Here is a 21,319-nt window from a genome sequence, read left to right as displayed (position 1 = left end):
GAGGCAGTGAAATAAACCTAAGCCAGAACATTCTCGCCACAAATTATATGAGGTTACATTGCCCCCCAAAATTGTCTTTGGTCTGGAAAAAAAAACAATCAAACCATGTTTACCGTTAGTGTAAGCAATGAACTCTATTTGTGCAGAAAAATTTATTCTAAAAGCCCTTGCCTTTGCATCTGTGTTCACCGACAAAATGTAGTTTTACTCTAAAATCCTCTTAGCCAAATTCAACCTTCCATGCAGCTTGATTTTATTCACTCTCTCCCTGATTGCAGAAAGATGCATTTTGACCCTTACAGTTACCCGTAGATGCTGATATAAAATTTCTGGCTTTTTAGAGACTCTTTCGAACATGAAACAGCAAACACTTTGGTGTAATTCGATGGAGCGGCCAATCCTGGACAAACTGATAGTTCTTTACATGTATAATACTACTTATTGTGGGATTATTTATTTCAGATAATTTGGAGATCTTGTTTAAATCACCTACCAGACATAAAAGCATACATAATAATTTTTCTAAAGGCTACAGAAATCTCTTTAGGTCTATGTACGATGACCACACAAAATACATAAACACCTCACCTTGTCACAGGTCATAGTCTGTAGGGATGCGTTTAATTTTCATACCGTTTTTCAAGATTTAAACAATGTCCTTTTTATATGTGAGCTTATAAAATTTATTCACAGGGACTGTATCAAAGAGGATGAAGTGTTTGCTTTTTCAAATAATGAAATGAAAAATGTTGAAAAAAATCAGACATAGATTTTTGTTTTTCTCGTGTCTGTAGCACTCTGTGAATCAAGTGCAGCAATCTTTAGCTCAGGAGCTCTCTGAGACATTCTTAAATTTGTTTACAACTTTACAAAACATGTTTCTTGAAACATTTGTCTATAAAAGTCCTGATAATTGTGCATTAGCGTTTTTGTTGTGTCAGTCTACCGTCATATTCTTCACATGGGCTATGAAGCGCACAAAAAACAAGATCCTGTGAAATTCATGGCTGACAAAACTGACATTTTGCTCAGGCCTGTTATTGGGCTTATGCCATTTGAAGAGATTAAAAAAAAAGTCAGTGAAGGTCTCCAACTTGGTGTGGAAGGGTAGTAGTTACTGCACCATCTTTGGTATTGGGTTTGTATTTGCCTTTCATGAAAAAGGTCAGCAGCTCGCCTTTCCCTTTGACATATATGGGCCCTCTTCGGATAAAACGAAAGCCGTACTCCTTCAGGATGTCATAGCAGTCCTCTACAACCTGAGGTCCAAGTAGAACATAGCATTTAGAAGAGATGGACACAATAAAAAGGATGCTTAAATTTGCTGCATCTTTGGTTTTGGGAACGTTTGGTTGTGCTACCTGAATGTTTCCCATCACTCCAGTTGACTCCATTCTGCTCGCCACGTTGACCGCGTTGCCCCAGATGTCATAGTGAGGTTTACGAGCTCCGATCACTCCGGCCAGAACTGCTCCTTTATTTAGACCTTAAGGGATCAAAAAGGAGACATGAACACATGTGCACATTTGCAGTTGGACACTCAGACTCACTCTCAGGTGCAAACACTGACCGATTCGTAGCATAAAGTTGTTGAAGGACTGCTTGTTGAGGTTGTTGAGGGTGACTTTCATGGCCAAGGCAAAGTCTGCCAGGTCAGCGAGGTGCTGCCAGCGCTCAATCAGCAACTGGTCCTCTGGCTGTAGACAACCAGTAAATAGCTCTTATAATTATTAGAATAATCACTTTAGATAAAAGGCTTCAACAGATTGGTATAGACATATAATGCTGATAGATTATCACACCTTGCGGTTGCCATATCCATTTGTGTTGCTTTCTGGTGTGAGGCCTGATGCGGCCATGTAGGTGCTTCCAATCGTCTTGATCTTAGTAATGCACCTGAACTCGTCCCTGTCTAATAACTGGTGGGGAAAGTGGACACTGATTAGTTTTACTTCCTGGTGTTAAGTTCATGCTTTGAGGTCACGTTTAGTTTAGTGTACGTTTAGTGTGCAACATTGCCAGAACTCACGCTGTCAAAGTCGGAGATTATCTCATTGAGAATCCTCAGACACTCAATGCCCCCGTTATTGATGCTCTCCTCAGTGTAGAAATCAGAAAAATTGGGGATGGATGCAAACATTACCCCTATTTCATCATACCCCTGGCTGTACAGCTCCTATACAAAACAAATGACTTGTTGGGTCATAAAAAACAGATTTTTAAGCTTATTGCTACTAATATGTAATTATAAGATGGGCCACAAGATGGCACAGTACAGCATCACCTGCGGTACCTTCATTACTTTAAGCTGCTTTTGAACAACTGTTTCTGCTGCTCACACAGAAGGTGTAAGCTCAAATGGTTTTAAATCGCAAAATGCTGTTTAATATGGCTTCTCCTCCATTCTCACTCATGTTGTTTTCTCTCCCTGACTCCTATGGTAACAAACTCAACATATATACCTCGTCTCTTTTTTTAGTGCCCAGAAAGTGTTTTGCCACATGCTCTGGCAGCATGTTGGTGACCAACGCTTCATTCCAGCGTCTCATTTCAAAGACTCTCTCTTTCTGATCGCGCACGCCAATCTTCCACAGAAATAGTTTCCTTGACTGTTGCTCCAGCTGCACACAGACACGCAACACAGACAGAATTAATGACATATTTTGAGAGAAACCTATTATGGAAAAATTAGAATTTTGTTGAATAACATTTTCTTGTTCTAACCCTCCGGGTGTTACATAGATGTGACACTCACGTGGCGTGCAAAGAAGTAAAAGCCAATCATCATAACAATAATCATCACTGTCATGAGGTACTTGGATGGCACTATCAATGTTCTGAAAATACAAAAGTGGGATACCATTAGAGACAATACTGTCATTAACAGTGCTGAAAAAAAGTAATTGGCCCCTTAACCCTTAACTGGTTGTGCCACCCTTGGCAACAAGAACTGCAATCAAGCATTTGCAATAACTGGCAAAGAATCTTTCACATCACTGTAGTGAAATTTTGGTCCAGTCTTCTTTGCACACTTGTTTTAATTCAGCTACACTGGAAGGTTTTCAAGCATGAACGGCCTGTGTAAGGTCACGCCAAAGCATCTTAAGACGATTTATGTCTGGACTTTGTCTAGGCCACTCCAAAACCTTCATCTTGCTTTCTTTGAGCCATTCAAAGGTGGATCTGCTGGTGTTTCAGATCATTGTTCTGCTGCATAACCCAAGTGTGCTTGAGCTTCATGGCAGGAATTCATGGTCAGACTTCAGGATTTTCTGGTAAAGAGCAGAATTCATGGTTCCATCAGTTACAGCAAGTTGTCCAGGTCCTGAAGCAGCAAAGCATCCCTGGACCATCATGCTACCACCACCATGTTTGGTGGTATGATGTTCTTTTTACGAAAAGTGTTAGTTTATACCAGATGGAACAGGACTCAAACGTTCCAAAAAATGTAACTTTTGTCTCGTCAGTCCACAGAATATTTTCCCAAACTTCTTGGGGATCATCAAGATGTTTTTTGTAAACTATGAGATGTTCTTTATCTTCTTTTTGGGTTATTATTACTCAAGTTAGCATTGTCTAATAACTATTAAAATTTGTTTGATCATATGAACTATGTAAGTATGACAAATCTGGAACAACCTAAAAAAAACAATAAGGAGTCAACTACTTTTTCACAGCACTGTAAACACAGCAGCAAATCCAACCTAAAGCAAAACACCCAGAATAACCTAAAAGAGACATCTATCGATGATTAGTCATTTCTCACCTGTAGGAGGCAAACTGCATGTAATCATACAGATCATATAGGTCCCGCCAGCTGTAGATATTAACGGCTCCAGTTGCTGTGACAACCAGCACCATGAGGCCTAGTTTAATCAGGTGGCTCACTTGCACCAACATGGTTGTTGCAATGAGTGACATCACAGCCATGAAGCTGTAGTGCTTCGGATTATCTGCACAGCCTCCATCACCGAGCGACTCCAACATCGGACCAGACGTGCTGTTGAAGATCCGAAGGGATGGAGGTGCACAACTTAACTGCAACACAACGAAAAGAAAAAAATCCACTCACTCCAACTGGCAGAAAAATTGACAACTTCACGTTTTGAGCTAAAACTTGTGCCTATGTCGAGAATAACCCGAATACGACAACAGTAGTAGTAGTACTTCATTTTCTTCAAAGGGCGACTGTCACTTCTACATGACAGCCTAGCAGAGAAATGAACGCTCTCTTTAGCATCCGCTATTCTCTTCAGCTCACAAAGGCAGCAGCGTGTGTAGCAAGTTGCTCCTATGGGGCTGTGACAAATGAGCCAGCAGGCAGCAAGACGGACAACTAATAGACCCCACTGGGATCATACTGTCAGACGCATAAAAGGCAGCGATAGTCTGATGAGGACAAAGTAGGAACACACTTATGGAAAGTCGAATGCACACACACTCAGATTGGGAGCTATGATGTTGTACATTAATCCCAACTGGAATTTCCTGGAAACTGATTGTATGTGTTTTCCCGTTATGACATTAAGTTATATAACGAAATGACAAAAAAGTTCATCCATATTGCCACGATTACGGACATGCACACATGCAGTTTTACCAAGTTTCTTGAAGTCGTACCATGTCAGCGATCACAGCCATGGTTAGAACAAATATGCTTGCCATGGCCCACGTGTTTCTCGCCCATCGTGTGCGATCAATCCACATTGAGAAAGACACCAACCTCTTGGAGAACATCTGTGATAAGAAAATGTTAAAAAGGTGGCCATCTTTTATATAGTGTAGTGTAAACTGTAGAACTTTCATTCTGTCCTGTGTGACAATAAAATCAGTACTGCTTTGAGAAAAATTCCTTATCAATTGTAAAAACCAATCAAAATGCTAAATATCACTTAGCTAAAGCCCTGCGAGAATAAATTTTTTACAGGACTGAATTCAGTGCTCTGAAAAGCTAAGTACACCCTTAATGCTTCCATAGGACTTAAGACCTTAAGAAGCAGCAAAGTGCTGCAAATCAAATGCACATGATTAGCAAGTGTGAGCACCTCTATAAAAGCAGAGGTTTCGTCAGCTTGCTGATTTGGAGCATTCAGGTGTGTGTTAACACAATGGCACAATCTTTCCAGTAGTGGACGTCCCAGCAAATTCACCCCAAGGTTAGACTCTGCAATTCTCAGAAAACTGCAAAAAACATCAACAAAAAACCAGGAGCTACAGTACATCTCAGACTCTACAGATCTCAGTTAGCATGTTAAAGTTCATGAGAGACCATTTAGAAATAGACTGAACAAGTAGATCTTATTTGGAAGGGTTGCCAGCAAAAAGCCTCTTCTCTAATTGCAACTTAAAAATAACACAAAACTTCTGGAACAACATCCTTTGGACTTTTGGACATCAATATGGAGATGTACAGCTGTATTGCACAAGACTATATTTGGCAAAAACCAAGCACAATATATCAGCATAAACACCCCAACTGTCAACCACAGTGGTGGAGGAGTGATGGGCTTGTTTTGCAACCACGGGACCTGAACACCTTGCAGTCACCGAGTTGACCACAAACTCCACTGTATAGCAAAGTTTCTAGAGTCCAACTGGGTTGTTCAACAGGATGATCCAGGCACAGCAGCAACAGAAAAGCTGAAAAAGAAAAGAATCAAGGTGCTGCAATGACCTTGTCAAAATCCAGACTTCAACCTGACTGAAATGCTGTGGCGGGACTTTAAGAGAGCTGTGCATGAACAGTGCCCAAGAACCTCAATGAACTGAAGTAACATTGTATAGTAGAGTGGGCCAAAGTTCCCACCCAATGATGTGAGAGACTGATAACATCAGACTGTTACTTCAAGGTATTGTTGCTAAGGTTGCTCTAAAACCTATTGAATCATGGGGTGTACTTAGTTTTTCACATCACCATAGTTTTTAGGCTCTACATTATTGTTAGAGAGCTTTGAACATACTAATCAAAGGCATTTAGCAATTAATTGGTTACCATTGTCGACAATTTACAAAAAAATTACGTTTCCTTTTTAAAAAAAAAATTCTCACCCTGGGGAAGATGGCTGCCAGGGAGCATACTGTGAGTATTAGCAGCAATACCTGTCCTACTGCGAGAGTCACATAGTTCACAAACAACCTAGAAGGAGAAAACACATCATCAGACAACGTCCTACAATTTCTAATAAATTATCATGTGCTATCACTACAACAATACATTGGCCAAGGAGTCAGTCCCAGCTGTTACAGGGTGAGAGTCGGGGTATACCCAGAACAAGTGTATAGCAGGGCTAACACAGGGAGACAGACAACCACACATGCTCATACTCATTTAGTATCACCAATTCACCTAACATGGAAGTGTTTGGACTGCTGGAGGAAACCGGCACAGTTACACGGAGAACATGCAAACTCCACATACAAAGGTCTGCTGGGAGGTGATGGTGCTGCACCGCTGTGCCACCCATGCTATAAAGTGACACATACATGATACATAAACTCACAGTGGGTCTATGAAGACCTCCATTGCTGTGATGAAAAGGAGTACGATCATGCAGCAGGAGAAGGCCGCTCCGCTCCTCCTCTCCTTCTCTGAGGAGTAGTGGTCCTCCAACTTTCCATCCACAAAACGGAGAGAAACGGGGTTGATCTCATGATCCTTCATTCTGTCAAAAATGCAGTGAGATTTAGCAGGTAGAAAAGAACATTTTGAAGGACATGGATACTAAAAAGGGGGGATGGGACACCGATTGAGGAGATGCATGTGGGTTACTTCACTGAGTTTGTTTCTTTTCAATTCCTGGAACACCGAATCCGATTTCTATGATTTAGTCTTTAAAATGAATCCTTTTATTGCACTTTTTCAAATTAAATTTATTTAAAGTTTCTTTTTTCTTACATTTTTTGAGTCTCTCTCTCCAGCAGCTCCTGCTGGAGTCGTCTGTTGATGGTTTGTTCCTCGGCTCTGTTAGTCATCTAAGGTTGCCAGTAATGCAAAGAGAAACGCATCAGATACAGACAACATTACCAAGTGAAGCTTTCTCTTTTATAATTGAAAGAAATAATTCACATAATTTATCTTTTTATAAACATATAGATAGGCCTTACTCATGTATACACAAGTAACAACACACTTTAATCTTTGGTTACTGAAATGATGACCGGCAGCTGTAATTCACCTCCTTTTTAGACTCAGTAGGTGTGGACTGTTGTGAGACTGCATTCCCATTGGATGCTGTGGTGTTGATCAACTGTTTGGAATTTCTATTGGTCAATGTACCAGGTGTCTGAGGAGGAGAAGCAGATACAACATCTGTTAATATTACATCAATAACAAAAACAAAAAATGTTCATTTAATTGATTTGATTTATTTTGTATGGGATAAAGGAACAAGACACTCACATTTCCATTGAGTCCATTGGCTTTCTGCTTAGGAACTAGAACTAAGTAAGTGTCAATGCCTTTCTCCAGCAGGTACTCACACCTCTCTCCACCATTCCCCGGCTCCAGGTCAAATTCCCCATGCAGACTGTCTTTTGTGGTCTGGGAAATATGCACTCTCCTAGATAGCATACAAAACTGTGAATTTTAGAAAAAAAAAAAAGAACTGCTCTCAGACACACACTACGCAGACACCAAGGAAGCGCACAATTTTCCTACCCAGGAATCCCTCCAGATTCCATTTTATTGGCCACAGTGACATCTGTGGACCAAACATCAAACTGCCAGCGTTTCTGCCCGAGTACTCCTCCCAGCACGGTGCCGGTGTGGACGCCCACGCGCATGTCAACCTCTGTTTGTGTCTTTTCTCGAACGTACCTAGACCATGAGAGAAATCAGGGGGTCACTGGAAAATTAACTGTTGCTCATATTGTTAAGCAGCTTTAAAATTTTAATTGAGCCTTTCCTCTCTAGTTTTTTTCTCTCTATGTGGTGACTTCCTTTCTCCATTATTTTGTCTAAGCTTTTTTTTTTTTTTTTTAATTTACAGTTTTAATTCTAATGTTTTAATAATAATGTTTTCATTGTGTTTTCCTCCCCTATTCCTAATTAGTAAAGTCACTACTTACGAGATGGCTTTTACCATAGCCAGGCCCATCTTTATAGAACACACGGCATGGTCCTCCCTGAAGTCAGGAACACCACAGATGCAATAGTAACAGTCTCCAAGAATCTTAATCCTCAGCTGATGATGTTCCTGTAATGTGAGATCAGACACGGATGTTTACCTCAATAACAGAAAGGTACTGATACTATAACTCAGACAATCCAATAATGTCATTTTATAGTCTCATAAACACTTCTCAGAACATAATTCAGAAAAAAGATGTTTGTAGAAATCAAGAAATTGTGTCATCTCATCGTTTTGTCTGGCAGAGTGGCTTGAGTTCTAATTCACAATATGCAGTGGTCGGTTAGTTTATAACTTTGAGAACCGCTAAGACTTTAAGTAAGGGGTGAGTCTGCTTCAATTGACAGGTGTGCACACACAGAGCTGTAGCTGATGACTGTCTGCTATTAACTGGACCTCTACACACTGTGTATAGCATTTTCGAGGAATTATCTGACAAATAATATTACTTCTTGTGTTGTACAAATCACCCAAAAGGTTTGCGCTTCAGTTTTGGTGAGCATATTTTTCATATTTTATAAGCCTGTTACTTAGTTAGCAGTAATTAGCATATATCTGTATCTGCTGTATAGTTTATGGATGTAGCCTGCTAACCAAACTTGTTAGCCCTCGCTGATGACTCAGCGTATACCCATTTCCAAACCAACATGGTGGCAGTCAAAACATTAATGTTGAGGTTTTAAAATGTCTAAAACCAATGGGTGGTGTCATGGTGGCTACTAGCTTTACAGAGTCTGTCTGTGCACATGTAGCAGAGTAGCATTCCAGCCAAGCAGAAACTGGGTGCTAACTACAATGGAGGCTAGAGAATAAGTTATTAATGAGGTTGTTACACCAAGTCAAGCTAGCATAGAATTTTGTTACATTTCTACCAAAAATAATTCAGAAATATCCAGTAGTAATATTTCTTAACAATAGACTCACTGACAACTTTATTAGGCACAGCCGTTCAACTGCTTGTTAATACATAAGTTCAAATGGAGCATCAGCATGGAGAAAAAGTTTGATTTAAGTGACTCTGAAGGTGGCATGGTTGTTGGTGTCAGACAGGCTGGTCTGAGTATTTCAGAAACCGCTTATCTACTGGGATTTTCCCACCATCTTTAGAGTTTACAGAGGAAAAAAAGAAAAATATCCACTGAGCAGCAGTCCTCTGGACAAAAATGCCTTGTTAGTTTTAGATGTCAGATGACAAACAACACATCTCTGGAGGCACAACAGATCTAACCTCGAAGAAAACTGGACAGCAGCAGAACACCACACCGGGTGCCACTGCTGTCAGCTAAGCAGAGGAAGCTGAGGGTACAATTAGGCTCAACAAAAAGACTGAGAAGTTGTTGCCTAATGTGATGAGTCTTGATTTCTGCTGTAACATAGGGCTGGTAGGGTCAGGATTTGGTTTAAATAACATGAACGTATGCATCCAACGTATGCATCCTTGTATTGTTAGTGTAATGGTATGGAGGACATTTTCTTGCCAATCTTTGTGCCCTCACTACTAATTCTTTAAACTCCACAGCCCACTAGAGTATTGTTACTGACCATGTCCATCCCTCTATAACCACAGTGCACCCATCTTCTAATGGTTGCTTCAAAGAATGTCACAAAGCTCAAACAATCTCAAACTGGCTTTTTGAACATGCCAATGAGTTCACTGTACTCAACTGGTCTCCACAGTCACGAGCACCTTTTGGATGAGGCAGAACTGAAGATTTGCAGCTGACAAATGTGGATCAAATGTGTGATGTTATCATGTCAGTATGACAAAAAGTCTCTGAGGAATGTTCCAGCACCGTGTTGAAACCACTCTGATACTCACTGCTGCCAGTTTATCAAAGCGAGCAAACAGTTCATTGAGCAACTTTACAAGCTCCTGGGCGCTGCAGGCTGAGGACAACTGGGTGAAGCCCACAATGTCTGCAAACAGGATGCTGCAATAAAAGTGGATGATTAAAAATAATGTAACACTTTCTTGTTGCAAAAAATATTGTGAAACAGATGTTTGATCAAATTAAAAAGTCATTTTTTTTAGTGATCCAGACCTAACGTTTTCATGGCGGTACATGTACATGGTGTTGAACTGCTGCTGCTGCCGGACTTCGTTCTGATTTGCCTGGTTCTTCATGCCCTGCAGCATCTCATCAGCAATGTGTTTGGGCAGGATGGACAGTAATAGTTCCTCCTACATAGAGCAAGATTTGAAAGAAGGTGCGAGATGTGAGAAATAGGAAAAGAAAAGTCATCCCTATTTCTGTATGTGTAAAGAAAGTGTACAAATTTACATTTTATTTTCCTCTTAGCTCTCAAGAATCCCGTCAAGTGGTCAGATATGTCCTAACTGGCTGGTTGTTTTCCATCTTTGACCCAGTCTCCCACTGAAAAGGCACAGTGGGAATACTATCTCTCCTCTGTCCCTTCCTTTGTCTTTTTGCCTCCCCATCCGTATCCACACGTCCCTCGCTTTTCACCATCTTTTCCGCCCCTTTTTCAAACAACTCTCAAGAGTCTGCTGTCTTTGTTTTGCAAATAGTCACAGGCAGGCGTGACAGTGTCTTAAAGGGAAGAATTAAATGCTTGGTGACAATAACTGCACATTTGTATCATCTTTCAATCTGTGATGATGGTGAGCAATTGCCAGTTTTTTCGCAATTTGCGATTGCTGTTAGATACATTACCGCCGTTTCTTTAATTTAACACCTCTTCTAGCTGAGATAAGCCTTCATAACAGATTAATATTGATGCCACAGAAGGTAAAGCATGGCATAGTGGCTGTAAGGAACACAAAAGAGCAAGCTTAAAGGATTTACAGCAAAATGGTGACCTGAATGCAGCTTGAGGTTTGATTAAAATGAAGAAGTAATAAACAGGCTAACATATAATAAAAAGTGTAAAAACATAATTCCTTTTTAAAATGCTTCATTGGGAAACATGTCCTCATGTCTGTTGGCTGGCAAAGTGCTAAAGGGACCTTATTGTGTCAGGTCCCTGACGGTGGCTGCGCTGGTGAAAACAACCGCCTCTCTAACAACCTATTAGTCCTGAGCTGAGCAAAACATCCTGTAATTAATCAGTGTGTTGCATCTCACCCTTCTATTTGTGTACTTGTGCATTTGTGGATTTGTTTGGCCAAAAATAAGAAAATGTGTTCACTCACCAAAGAAAATGTGCACGTGGGTATGGGTAATATACCTGCTGAGTGCTCTGCTCCTCCAGTGTTAGTTTCACCTCCAGTGACTGACGAGCTTCCAAAAATGCTGTCCTGTACTTCCTGTCTGCCATGTAGTACGACATCACACCCACTATGATGGCACACAGGTACAGCACCACGTTGGCTAGCAACTGAAAAAGAGGAGAAAAGTGCCACAAAAGTGTTTGTGTGGACAATAATAATATGCATTATAATAAAGAGTATATTTATAAATATTATTATAATTTCATCATCATCTCAACTGCTGAAATGAATTTACCAAATATGGGTAAACAAAGCATTTATCTTAGCTTATATATAAGAGAAACCTAACGTGTGAATATGATGTGTGTATATATTGTATTTATATATGTTTATATTATTTCTACATTGAAGTGGATGCCAAATTTCATTTTTATTTGAGTAATGTACTTTTCAGTGACAATAAATTGAATCTAATCTAAAGATCAGTTTGTGGAAACTGACTTTTAACTTTTAGATGCAATTTTGTTTCCAAATTGCTCAAAACAACATTATTTGGGATGTAGTGCAATCACACATGGTGTATTCATATGCACTCTCATTATAAATTGAGACTGCGTTTAAAATAATATTATATCTGACTTGTATATATTTACCTTTGGGGCCCTAAAACCAAGTGTGGCAAAAAGACAATAAATGTGAATGGAAGGAAATTAGTTTGCATTAACAAAACACTGCACAAAATCGAAAAAACAAAGGGGTTTTATTTAACGCAGTGAATTATGAATTTATTTACTATGCATAATCCAAACCCACTTTACCTGTCACACCTCTCCACTTGGGTATTAGGCCCTGAAACAGTGTGAGGCCCCTTAAATTTTGCACTGTTTGCATAATGGTCTTACTGTGGTGCCAGTGCTCTAGCCTGGTGAAGGGCTGGTGCAGCCTAGTAAAAAGAAAAACTTACAACATGCATAAATTTGGGTCCTGGATGGGAACCACTGCCCTAGAATCAAATGTACACACATCTAATATCGCACTTTCTGCTTTTCTTTGTTGTTGTTGTTTGTTTTGCATTCACAAACGTTTTAAAGTCCTAGCTGCTTTATTCCTTGTGAGTTTACCAGACATTTACCTGTCTGACCAGCATCGCCCCCTGCGCGCCATCCTTAAACTTCTGAGCCACCGTGATCCCCAAAACCAGAGTGTGAATCCCGCACGAGAGGACAACGAGGAGAAGCAGGGCCACCAGGTTCAGTGGCAAAGTTAGAAAGCAGGAGAAAATGAAGAAAGTCTGCCAGCCCACCGAGTCACTAGCATGTGGGAAGCGCTCGTAGTTTAGTCCCATGTAACACAAAACATGCACGGTGACCATCAGCCACAGTATGTAGGCCACTGCTCCGCGCCACACAGGTGATGCGGGGAGTTTCTGCAACCAGCACAACACGTAGAGCGCAACGTCCGCAGTCAGCCCCACAGCTGCCACCACCACCATCGCCAGTTTGTCCTCAGTGTACACAACCGCACACATGATGATGACGAAGCTGTTGAAGAGAGCGGCGAACATCACCAGCACTAGCAGGTTCTCCTGTCTCTGCCGACGGAAGTAGTTCTGATAGAGCCTTTCCAGCGACTCGGGGGTAAAGGTGAGGCGCACTGCGCGGGGCAGGCAGTGGCAGCAGCTGGACTGCACTACGGTCACTTCACGCCTCCGACCCACGTCACGGCCCGGATCACTGGAAACCTGGGCCGAGTACTCCACCGAGTACTCTGCAGACTGCTCCGTGTCCATTGTGCGGACCCGGTTCAGAGACATGCTTCTTTGTTAAAGGTTAATCCTCTTGGTTAGTGGAATACTGTTACAACACTAATGTGAAAATCCACGGAAAGGTTGTGACGTGCCCCATTACTTTTTGATTTTTTTTGCAGCTGACCGCATGATCAAAGTTTTCATGATTTTTAAAGGCTCTTCCAAACGAGACAAAAACATTTAAATCAGAAAATAACTCCATTCCATTCTTCAGTTCAGTCCCACCATGAAAAGTGGCTTACCTTTTAATTTAGAGTTAGTGCCTTCAAATACAAAAACACATTTAAGATAGAGGAGATTCTCAGAGCCTCTAGTTCCCAAGCAGGTGAAGTCTCGTTTGTCATTGTTGTAGATCTACTAAATCAATATCAATGCAAAATATAATATTTTCAGAGAGACTTCTGTAAGCTTTACTCTGGTTACTTTTATCTGCCTAAACACATCAGTTCTAAGATGCTCTTCCGTCTTCTGATCATTTTCTGTCTCTCTCCTGCCTCCCCCCTTCTCTGAGTGCTTCTGTTACTGTTGCTAAGACGAAACCAAAGAAACTGCCAGCGTGCAGTCATGTCTTGGGAAATGTGGCAGCGATGCTGTGAAGAGCTTAGAAAAAAAGAAGAAGAAAGAGGACGATTAAGGTCACTGAAATTAAAAAAAAAGGAAAGCTTTCTAATGTTTTTATTTAACACTGGTATCCACAACAGCACGTTAAAACACAAGCATTTTATCTGTATAACAGATACCATGCCTTATGACACTGGATTTAATGTTTTTGCCTCAAGTTTTTTACTTGCAAAAATGCAACACAAGAACATTTACAGACAGATGTAAACTTAGGCGTCAATCAGTCTCTGTGAGCATTTGTGGTTGGTGGTGATTTTCCTATCATGCCGCTTAGAGCGCTCCCCAAAGCCAACACTATGGCCGTTAGGACTCCCACAGTCCCCAGTTTCCCCAGAGCTGCAGTGCCCAGCGCTGCAGCCCCAAGTGCCCCGGCTCCAATAGGTGCTGCTGCTGCGGTGACCGTTTCCATGCCGATTTCTTTTATTAGCACAGGCCCCGTGAGGAGGCCCCTTTGCAGATTCACCTCAGTGTGGAACGGGCTCTTTGGTGCACCCAGAACAAATGCCCCTACCGCAACAAGGGTGATTGTTACAAGTTCTGATGCGGTGAACGGACTTGCTTTAAGTAACTGGCATTCTGCTGCCACAACTGCACCGATGATGACAGAACCTAAAACTGCTAAAGTTGAATTCCTTGACTGAAATGCCCATCTTGCTGCAACACTTGCGGCTCCAAGTGAGACCCCTGCAGCTGTGGCCGCCCCTAGCGTCCCTGCTGTGCTGCCTCTGGCCCCTAGAGAGGAGCTCCACTGCAGAATGGCTCTCAAAGCCACTGATGTCATTATAGCAACTCCCAAAGCGACCTTTCCAGCCACCTCTGGACCCAGTCCGACCATGGCCACAGTTCCCAGGCCAGCTCCAAGCAGCGCCGCAGACAGATAGGCCACCCAGAGGACTGACTGCAGCATCACAACAACCTCTTCTTTTGACCCGTCTACTGCTTCACCTGCCCCTAAACCCACAAAAAATCCCAGAATCCCCACAAAAACAGAGTAGAAGAATATTCTCTCCAGCAGTTTGCACCCAGTTTTAGATTTGGGTCTTCGAGGGACTGTTAGTAGCCTTCGAAGGACAAAGAGGACAACGATAGTCAGAATCATGCTAATGAGTCCAAAAAAGGCTCCCAACTGTCCATACACTACACTGAGGTATAGAGTGGTGAAGATGATCAACAGAGCTGTGGTCATGTCGTTAATGTTGGAATACGAGTAGACGAAAAGGACCAGAGCACCTTGCACCACAATGTAGATCCACGGTGGAAGGACGCCCGCTAACAATCCAGTAGTGACAGCACCTACCACAACAGAGGCTCCTGTTGTGGCCTCTGCTAACCAGGGCAGTCTCACTCCAACTTTACTCAACAGTGTCATCACCATGGCAGCGAGGAGGAAACCACTTCCAAGACATAAGAGTACCGAGGTGAACACGAGGCATGCCATCACTACTGCAACACCAGTGGAACCGGCCCGTCCAGCAGCCAGAGTTGCAACGTTAAGCAGGAGGCCATCTTCAGTCAGAGTGGGTTCAACTGCAAATAATGCAGCTTCTCCGAACACAAAACCTGCTGCTCCACTTCCAACGAGGGCTGACACCACACCAAAAACACCTGAAATAAAAAAGGAGTTAAGTCAAGTACTGTCTACTGTTTTACACTTGAAAGCAAATGTAAGCACTTCTAAGTATATGCATTCAGTTTGTATTACTCTAGTAGTCATCTGGAATAAGGTTTCCTTTCTAGAAAAGTGTTTTCATCCCACAAAATTTTACCTGACTTCATAAAACATAAACAACCACTAGAAACTAAAAAGGGATTTGTTCCTCATTACATTGCTTCTCTGTTATATTTAAGAGGGGAAAATAGAGTTGTAGTCAGAAGTTGAGATCCACTTATCATGGGCAAGCATGTCATAATCATTTTGGGTTTGTAATGATTTCTTAGACTTTCTTTTTCCAGGGTGTAATTATTGAGCAGCATACATTATTAATGACTGCAAATACAAGAATTGGGTGCACAAGTTTGAATTGAAGTTTGAATCTCGAGTCCACACAAGGCAAATATATACATACACAATCATCTTTTAATAAGTGGTGCTCAACGTCTTTACTTGAGAAGGTAAAGGCTTATCAACTTCTCGTTGGTGATCATGATTGACTATAACAAGCAATTTCTGTTTTCTAGCTTAAAAAGGATTTCAGAATTCACTGGATTGACAAGTTGAGGTCTGTTAAAGCCATTTCTAAACAACCTCAGATTTCAAGTTCATCAGCTCAAACAATGCTATTTAAGTATAGAGTAAAAAGTGTCACCACTTTGCCAAGGTGTGAAAGAAGACCCAAACTGTCACCCTCAGATGAGAGGAAATAGGTTAGGATGTTCAGAAATAACCCAGGAACCACAAAGGCTCAAGCCTGCCATGAACAGGAAACTGCATCACCAGTGTCACTATCCACAGTGAAGCCAGTTTTACATCACCATGGGTGAGAAAACCCTGCTTCAAAAACTAAAATTGGCATCTGCCAACATGGACAAGCCAAATGCCTTCTGGAGGCAGGTTTTATGGCAAAACGAGATAAAGACTGAGATATCTGGCCATAGGGCTGTTCGATATAACGATATATATCGGTGATGATATAAAAACATCTATCGTTTGATTTTACGCTATCGTTTGTTTCGTGGTGTTGCAAAATAAACTGTTTACGACAATATTTTTTCATCGTTCTGATGGTCACTGTAGTGGCTATATTAATTTCTTAAAGTTCTCTCTTTCTCTTATATTTAATATAACCACACTACTGACGGATAAGCGCCTGTTTTTATGCGCGACGGTAACACCTTCGCCTGTCCGCTGGTATATGTTCCACATAAACCTTTCACAATAAAGCTCAAGATCCTGTTGAGACTTTTCAAAATAAACTGAATCACGTGAAAGAGCAGCTTATTTACGGATGAGAAGTAAAAAAGAGCCGCCAGGTGCTAAAAAAAATAAACCAAACGTTAGAACAGGCAACCCGCAGCACGCCGTGTAATAAATACAAAGAAAACGGCGGCCGTTACAACTTATGTCTAAAAATGTATAGTTTCATGCATCTGTTAAAACACTCGACTCCGGGTAAAGGACGCGCAGCTGGAAACACTTCACGCAAGTCGAGCTGCCCGAGATTCACAGAATTTACAGAAAATGTTAAATTTTTGTGATTTATATCGTTATCAGGACGATAGAATTCTTATATCGGGATATGAGATTTTGGTCATATCGCACAGCCCTATCTGGCCACAGTTACAAGACACATAATTGGAGGAGTAAAGGTGAGGCTTTCAAGAATGCTGTACCAACTGTCAAGCATGGTGGTGGTAGCATCATGATCTACTGCCAGTGGTACTGCCACGTTGCACAAATCGGGTGTTCCAACTGGACAACAATCCGCAAAACACACCAAAACTGGTTTCGGAATGGATAAAGCAGGCTAACATTAATAATCTGGAATGGTCTTCTAAAAGTGCCGACCTCAACCATGTCAAAAATGTGTGGACTATGCTTGAATTCCAGTTCTGTGTCAGTAAACCAACCACCTGAAATGAACTCTAATTTCTTCATAAAGATTCAAATATCCAGCCAGAATTGTGTCAGAAGCTTGCTACCAAAAGCATGTGGTGGAAGTGTAATATTAGTCGAGATGTATGTATATATATTTGAGTTTGTATGTACTTTTGACTGTGTGTGGATCTGAGAAAATTCAAAAGAACATTTTGTACTCAATTCTTGTTTTTAAAAGTTGTTAAAGATGTATGCTATACAATCATTCCACAGTAGAAAAAATAGTTCAAATGGAATCTTCATAAGCCCCAAATTACCATGTAACTCATACCCATGATGACAGTGATCACAAATGCAGGTTTGACTTCACTTGTTTATCTGACAGCTACAATTTCAGGAAGTTGAAACTAGGAAGTCTGTTTATTTCAGTTGGCCCATTATTTGCAAGAGGTCACCACGGGTGGATTAAATGCTATTATTTATGTGTAATGTTCCACATTTACACTGCGATACTGCAAGTTTGCTAACTTGTATGCGGAGATTGTTCTGCACATGCGCAAACCAGCTCCTGTCACTTTAAAGGGAAAATGAAAACGAGTGGACGACAGCAAGTTGAAACCAGGAAGTCTGTTTAAACGCAAAAAAGGACAAAAAAAGTTTCAACAGACCAGCTACCCACCCTGAAGTCTATATCAATAGAGACCGTTTTTTTACCAAATGAGAGATATTAAACCCTCGTCTGCAATTGTTTTCATTTAGTTAGCTCTGGAGCATGCCTGCAGTTTTTACATCCGTGTGATATAACCATTGGGTCCAGTACATAAAGGTAGCTGCTGTATAGATTTTTAATATACTGTTTAAACCCCTGGTTTATTTAATTTTAAGTAGTTTTTGCAGCTTAGTATCTTACCCAGGCTTGCGTCTGCCATGTTTCCCTGTGTAGCAGCTCACAGGTTTCACCGTTTCCTGTTCGATGTCACGTTTGACACACCGTGGTCTGAGCCAATCAGAAAAACACAAAAGCTGCGCGTGTCAGTGCGTCACCCTAATAGTAGTGATGGGCAGATGAAGCCCCATGAAGCACTGAAGCTTTTCATCCAATTGGTTCACCCCAACGCGAAGCTTCATGAAGCTTCATTTGCTCTAGCAGGACACCTACTGGACGTAAAAATAATAGCTGGCATGAATTTGAAGAGTGTGGCATTTTGCACACAGCCTGTAAATGTCAACAACAAAAGGAGTGTGTAAAACATGTATATTGTAGTGATGGCAGTATACTGTGTATATTTATAGTGGCAGTATGGGAAATGATTATTTGGAAATGCTTGAAATGGAAATGATCATTTACTGTGAGGTGAGGTGTGGTTGGGGTGTGGACAGTAGTTGTGCTTTTGTAACGTTGAGGTATGGACAGCTACACACTGAGGCTTTGAGCCTCAGTCCTGCCTGTTCACATTTTATTCTGTAAAAACTAAATTTTCACTGCTTTTACGTCCTTTTTAGTGGGGAGAACATAGCTAGGATTTAATGATTTAACAAATCTTTTGAATCCTTTGTCCTCCACAATGCTAAATGGCTGGGAGTCCTCAATCACCATGCTGACCAGGTCTTCATCTATTTGAGATTGTTCTCCTGAGGAAAGACAATAAAGATAAAGCACAAATATAAATATCACACACGTAACTTATAACAGCTGTATAATATTGTTATATCATTTAGTAACATTACTGCATCCTATATTATCATTGCATTTGATGGCTCACCTGGTCTTGCTCCACGATCGGTGTCCCCCTTATTCTCATGCAAAGCTCTGTAGTGCCTAAGCATGGATGAGGTGTTGCTGTTATATCCCAGCTCCCTGGCACATAGCAAACACTTCACCTTGTACAAAAGTCAAGACAGCTCAACATAAATTGTATTGCACCATCAGTATCATGACAATACATCTTCTGTAGAAATTTACATACCTTGTTGGGAGGAATAAGATCAAAATGTTCCCACACAGGGGAGGACATCCTCCTCTTCTTAGCTGGCTCCATTCTCTCCTGACTTTCCTCAGTCTCATAAACCTCCATACGGTCTCCAAACTCTCACTAACCGCAACTCTCCATCAAACACCCACATTTTTGAATGAAGTCTGAGGGGTTTATATCGCTGTCATATCTCGCGGCAAAGTTCGAACCACTTCATGAACCAGTCACGTGGTACAGCCGGGCAGCGAGGCTTCGGACGTCATCATTTTCAGCTCCTCCCATAAATGAAGCAAGCCTCGATACGCGCTTCGCGGAAACGCCCCCTCCATTACTCGACACACGCTCCGAAGCCTCGATACAGAACGTCCCATCACTACCTAATAGTCCAGTGTAAAAAAACAAACAAAAAACAAACATTAAACAACTGTAACATATACAGTAATATACAAATCTTTTGGGCCATCTTTTATATTTTGCTTCAAAGCAGCCTGAATTTCGTCCTTTTTTAAAGCTTTCTAAACGTTTTTCAGAATTTTTCTTTGTACATGAGCTACAGCAGAACGCTGCTGCAGGATTTATCATCTATGAATTTTTAGCAACTTTCGAAGCAACTAAATCCAGGTTTTGTGGTTCCAAATTTTGTATTCCAAGTGCTCTTCCTGCCGGATGTGGATATGTTTACATATTTGCTGTAATAATTCTAATAATAGAACTTCCTCTCTGAGGAAGAAGCAGTAGTTATTTTGTTCATCACATATGGACATCACCAGGATTGTAACTCCAAATGAGAGGTGAAGGCTACTACAATCTATGGCTTTTATGAAACAACATTGTAAGAATGATTTGATAACATTTAACATCACCTCATTAAACATAAACAGTTCGAAACTGGAATAGGTGTTTTTTTTTTTGTTAGATCAAATTAGCTACAAAACTGAGGTAAATAAACCGCAATTACAGGTAGTGATGGGACGTTCTGTATCGAGGCTTCGGAGCGTGTGTCGAGTAATGGAGGGGGCGTTTCCGCGAAGCGCGTATCGAGGCTTGCTTCATTTATGGGAGGAGCTGAAAATGATGACGTCCGAAGCCTCGCTGCCCGGCTGTACCACGTGACTGGTTCATGAAGTGGTTCGAACTTTGCCGCGAGATATGACAGCGATATAAACCCCTCAGACTTCATTCAAAAATGTGGGTGTTTGATGGAGAGTTGCGGTTAGTGAGAGTTTGGAGACCGTATGGAGGTTTATGAGACTGAGGAAAGTCAGGAGAGAATGGAGCCAGCTAAGAAGAGGAGGATGTCCTCCCCTGTGTGGGAACATTTTGATCTTATTCCTCCCAACAAGGTATGTAAATTTCTACAGAAGATGTATTGTCATGATACTGATGGTGCAATACAATTTATGTTGAGCTGTCTTGACTTTTGTACAAGGTGAAGTGTTTGCTATGTGCCAGGGAGCTGGGATATAACAGCAACACCTCATCCATGCTTAGGCACTACAGAGCTTTGCATGAGAATAAGGGGGACACCGATCGTGGAGCAAGACCAGGTGAGCCATCAAATGCAATGATAATATAGGATGCAGTAATGTTACTAAATGATATAACAATATTATACAGCTGTTATAAGTTACGTGTGTGATATTTATATTTGTGCTTTATCTTTATTGTCTTTCCTCAGGAGAACAATCTCAAATAGATGAAGACCTGGTCAGCATGGTGATTGAGGACTCCCAGCCATTTAGCATTGTGGAGGACAAAGGATTCAAAAGATTTGTTAAATCATTAAATCCTAGCTATGTTCTCCCCACTAAAAAGGACGTAAAAGCAGTGAAAATTTAGTTTTTACAGAATAAAATGTGAACAGGCAGGACTGAGGCTCAAAGCCTCAGTGTGTAGCTGTCCATACCTCAACGTTACAAAAGCACAACTACTGTCCACACCCCAACCACACCTCACCTCACAGTAAATGATCATTTCCATTTCAAGCATTTCCAAATAATCATTTCCCATACTGCCACTATAAATATACACAGTATACTGCCATCACTACAATATACATGTTTTACACACTCCTTTTGTTGT

General features: G+C 41.2%; 2 protein-coding genes across 2 annotated transcripts; both read right to left on the bottom strand.

Annotated features, from left to right (window-relative positions):
• Positions 1-1,076: 1,076 nt before the first annotated feature.
• On the bottom strand, positions 1,077-13,114 carry adcy3b (adenylate cyclase 3b). Its single transcript, XM_085373281.1, has 20 exons — positions 12,434-13,114; positions 11,319-11,468; positions 10,172-10,311; positions 9,949-10,060; positions 8,068-8,195; positions 7,658-7,816; positions 7,400-7,559; positions 7,176-7,283; positions 6,896-6,972; positions 6,501-6,662; positions 6,049-6,136; positions 4,621-4,737; positions 3,767-4,038; positions 2,756-2,837; positions 2,463-2,621; positions 2,030-2,176; positions 1,803-1,919; positions 1,571-1,697; positions 1,362-1,486; positions 1,077-1,259 (listed from the first exon to the last, which is right to left on the bottom strand). Exons 1-20 carry the CDS (start codon positions 13,112-13,114, stop codon positions 1,077-1,079), a joined length of 3,294 nt encoding a protein of 1,097 aa, XP_085229407.1.
• A 710-nt stretch (positions 13,115-13,824) lies between these two features.
• On the bottom strand, positions 13,825-18,233 carry LOC146616975 (uncharacterized). Its single transcript, XM_085373292.1, has 2 exons — positions 18,175-18,233; positions 13,825-15,334 (listed from the first exon to the last, which is right to left on the bottom strand). The coding sequence occupies exons 1-2, from the start codon at positions 18,191-18,193 to the stop codon at positions 13,950-13,952; spliced, it is 1,404 nt and encodes a 467-aa protein (XP_085229418.1). The 5' UTR covers positions 18,194-18,233; the 3' UTR covers positions 13,825-13,949.
• Between the last annotated feature and the right edge of the window lie 3,086 nt (positions 18,234-21,319).

This window comes from Diplotaxodon limnothrissa, linkage group LG15, assembly GCF_057381915.1.
Source record: "Diplotaxodon limnothrissa isolate DT_005_m linkage group LG15, D_limnothrissa_male_GT1.1, whole genome shotgun sequence".
Taxonomy (NCBI): domain Eukaryota; kingdom Metazoa; phylum Chordata; class Actinopteri; order Cichliformes; family Cichlidae; genus Diplotaxodon; species Diplotaxodon limnothrissa.
The sequence above is the reverse complement of the archived record's forward strand: the minus strand, read 5'-3'. Positions and strand labels throughout refer to the sequence as shown.

Excerpts from the sequence above, each read along its gene's own strand:
- adcy3b (XM_085373281.1), bottom strand. The coding sequence starts at position 13,114 with ATGTCTCTGAACCGGGTCCGCACAATGGACACGGAGCAGTCTGCAGAG. Across the intron at positions 10,061-10,171 it reads TACCGCCATGAAAACGTTAG|CATCCTGTTTGCAGACATTG; the intron begins GTCTGGATCACT and ends CTTTTATTGCAG. Across the intron at positions 6,973-7,175 it reads CTACTGAGTCTAAAAAGGAG|ATGACTAACAGAGCCGAGGA; the intron begins GTGAATTACAGC and ends TGGCAACCTTAG.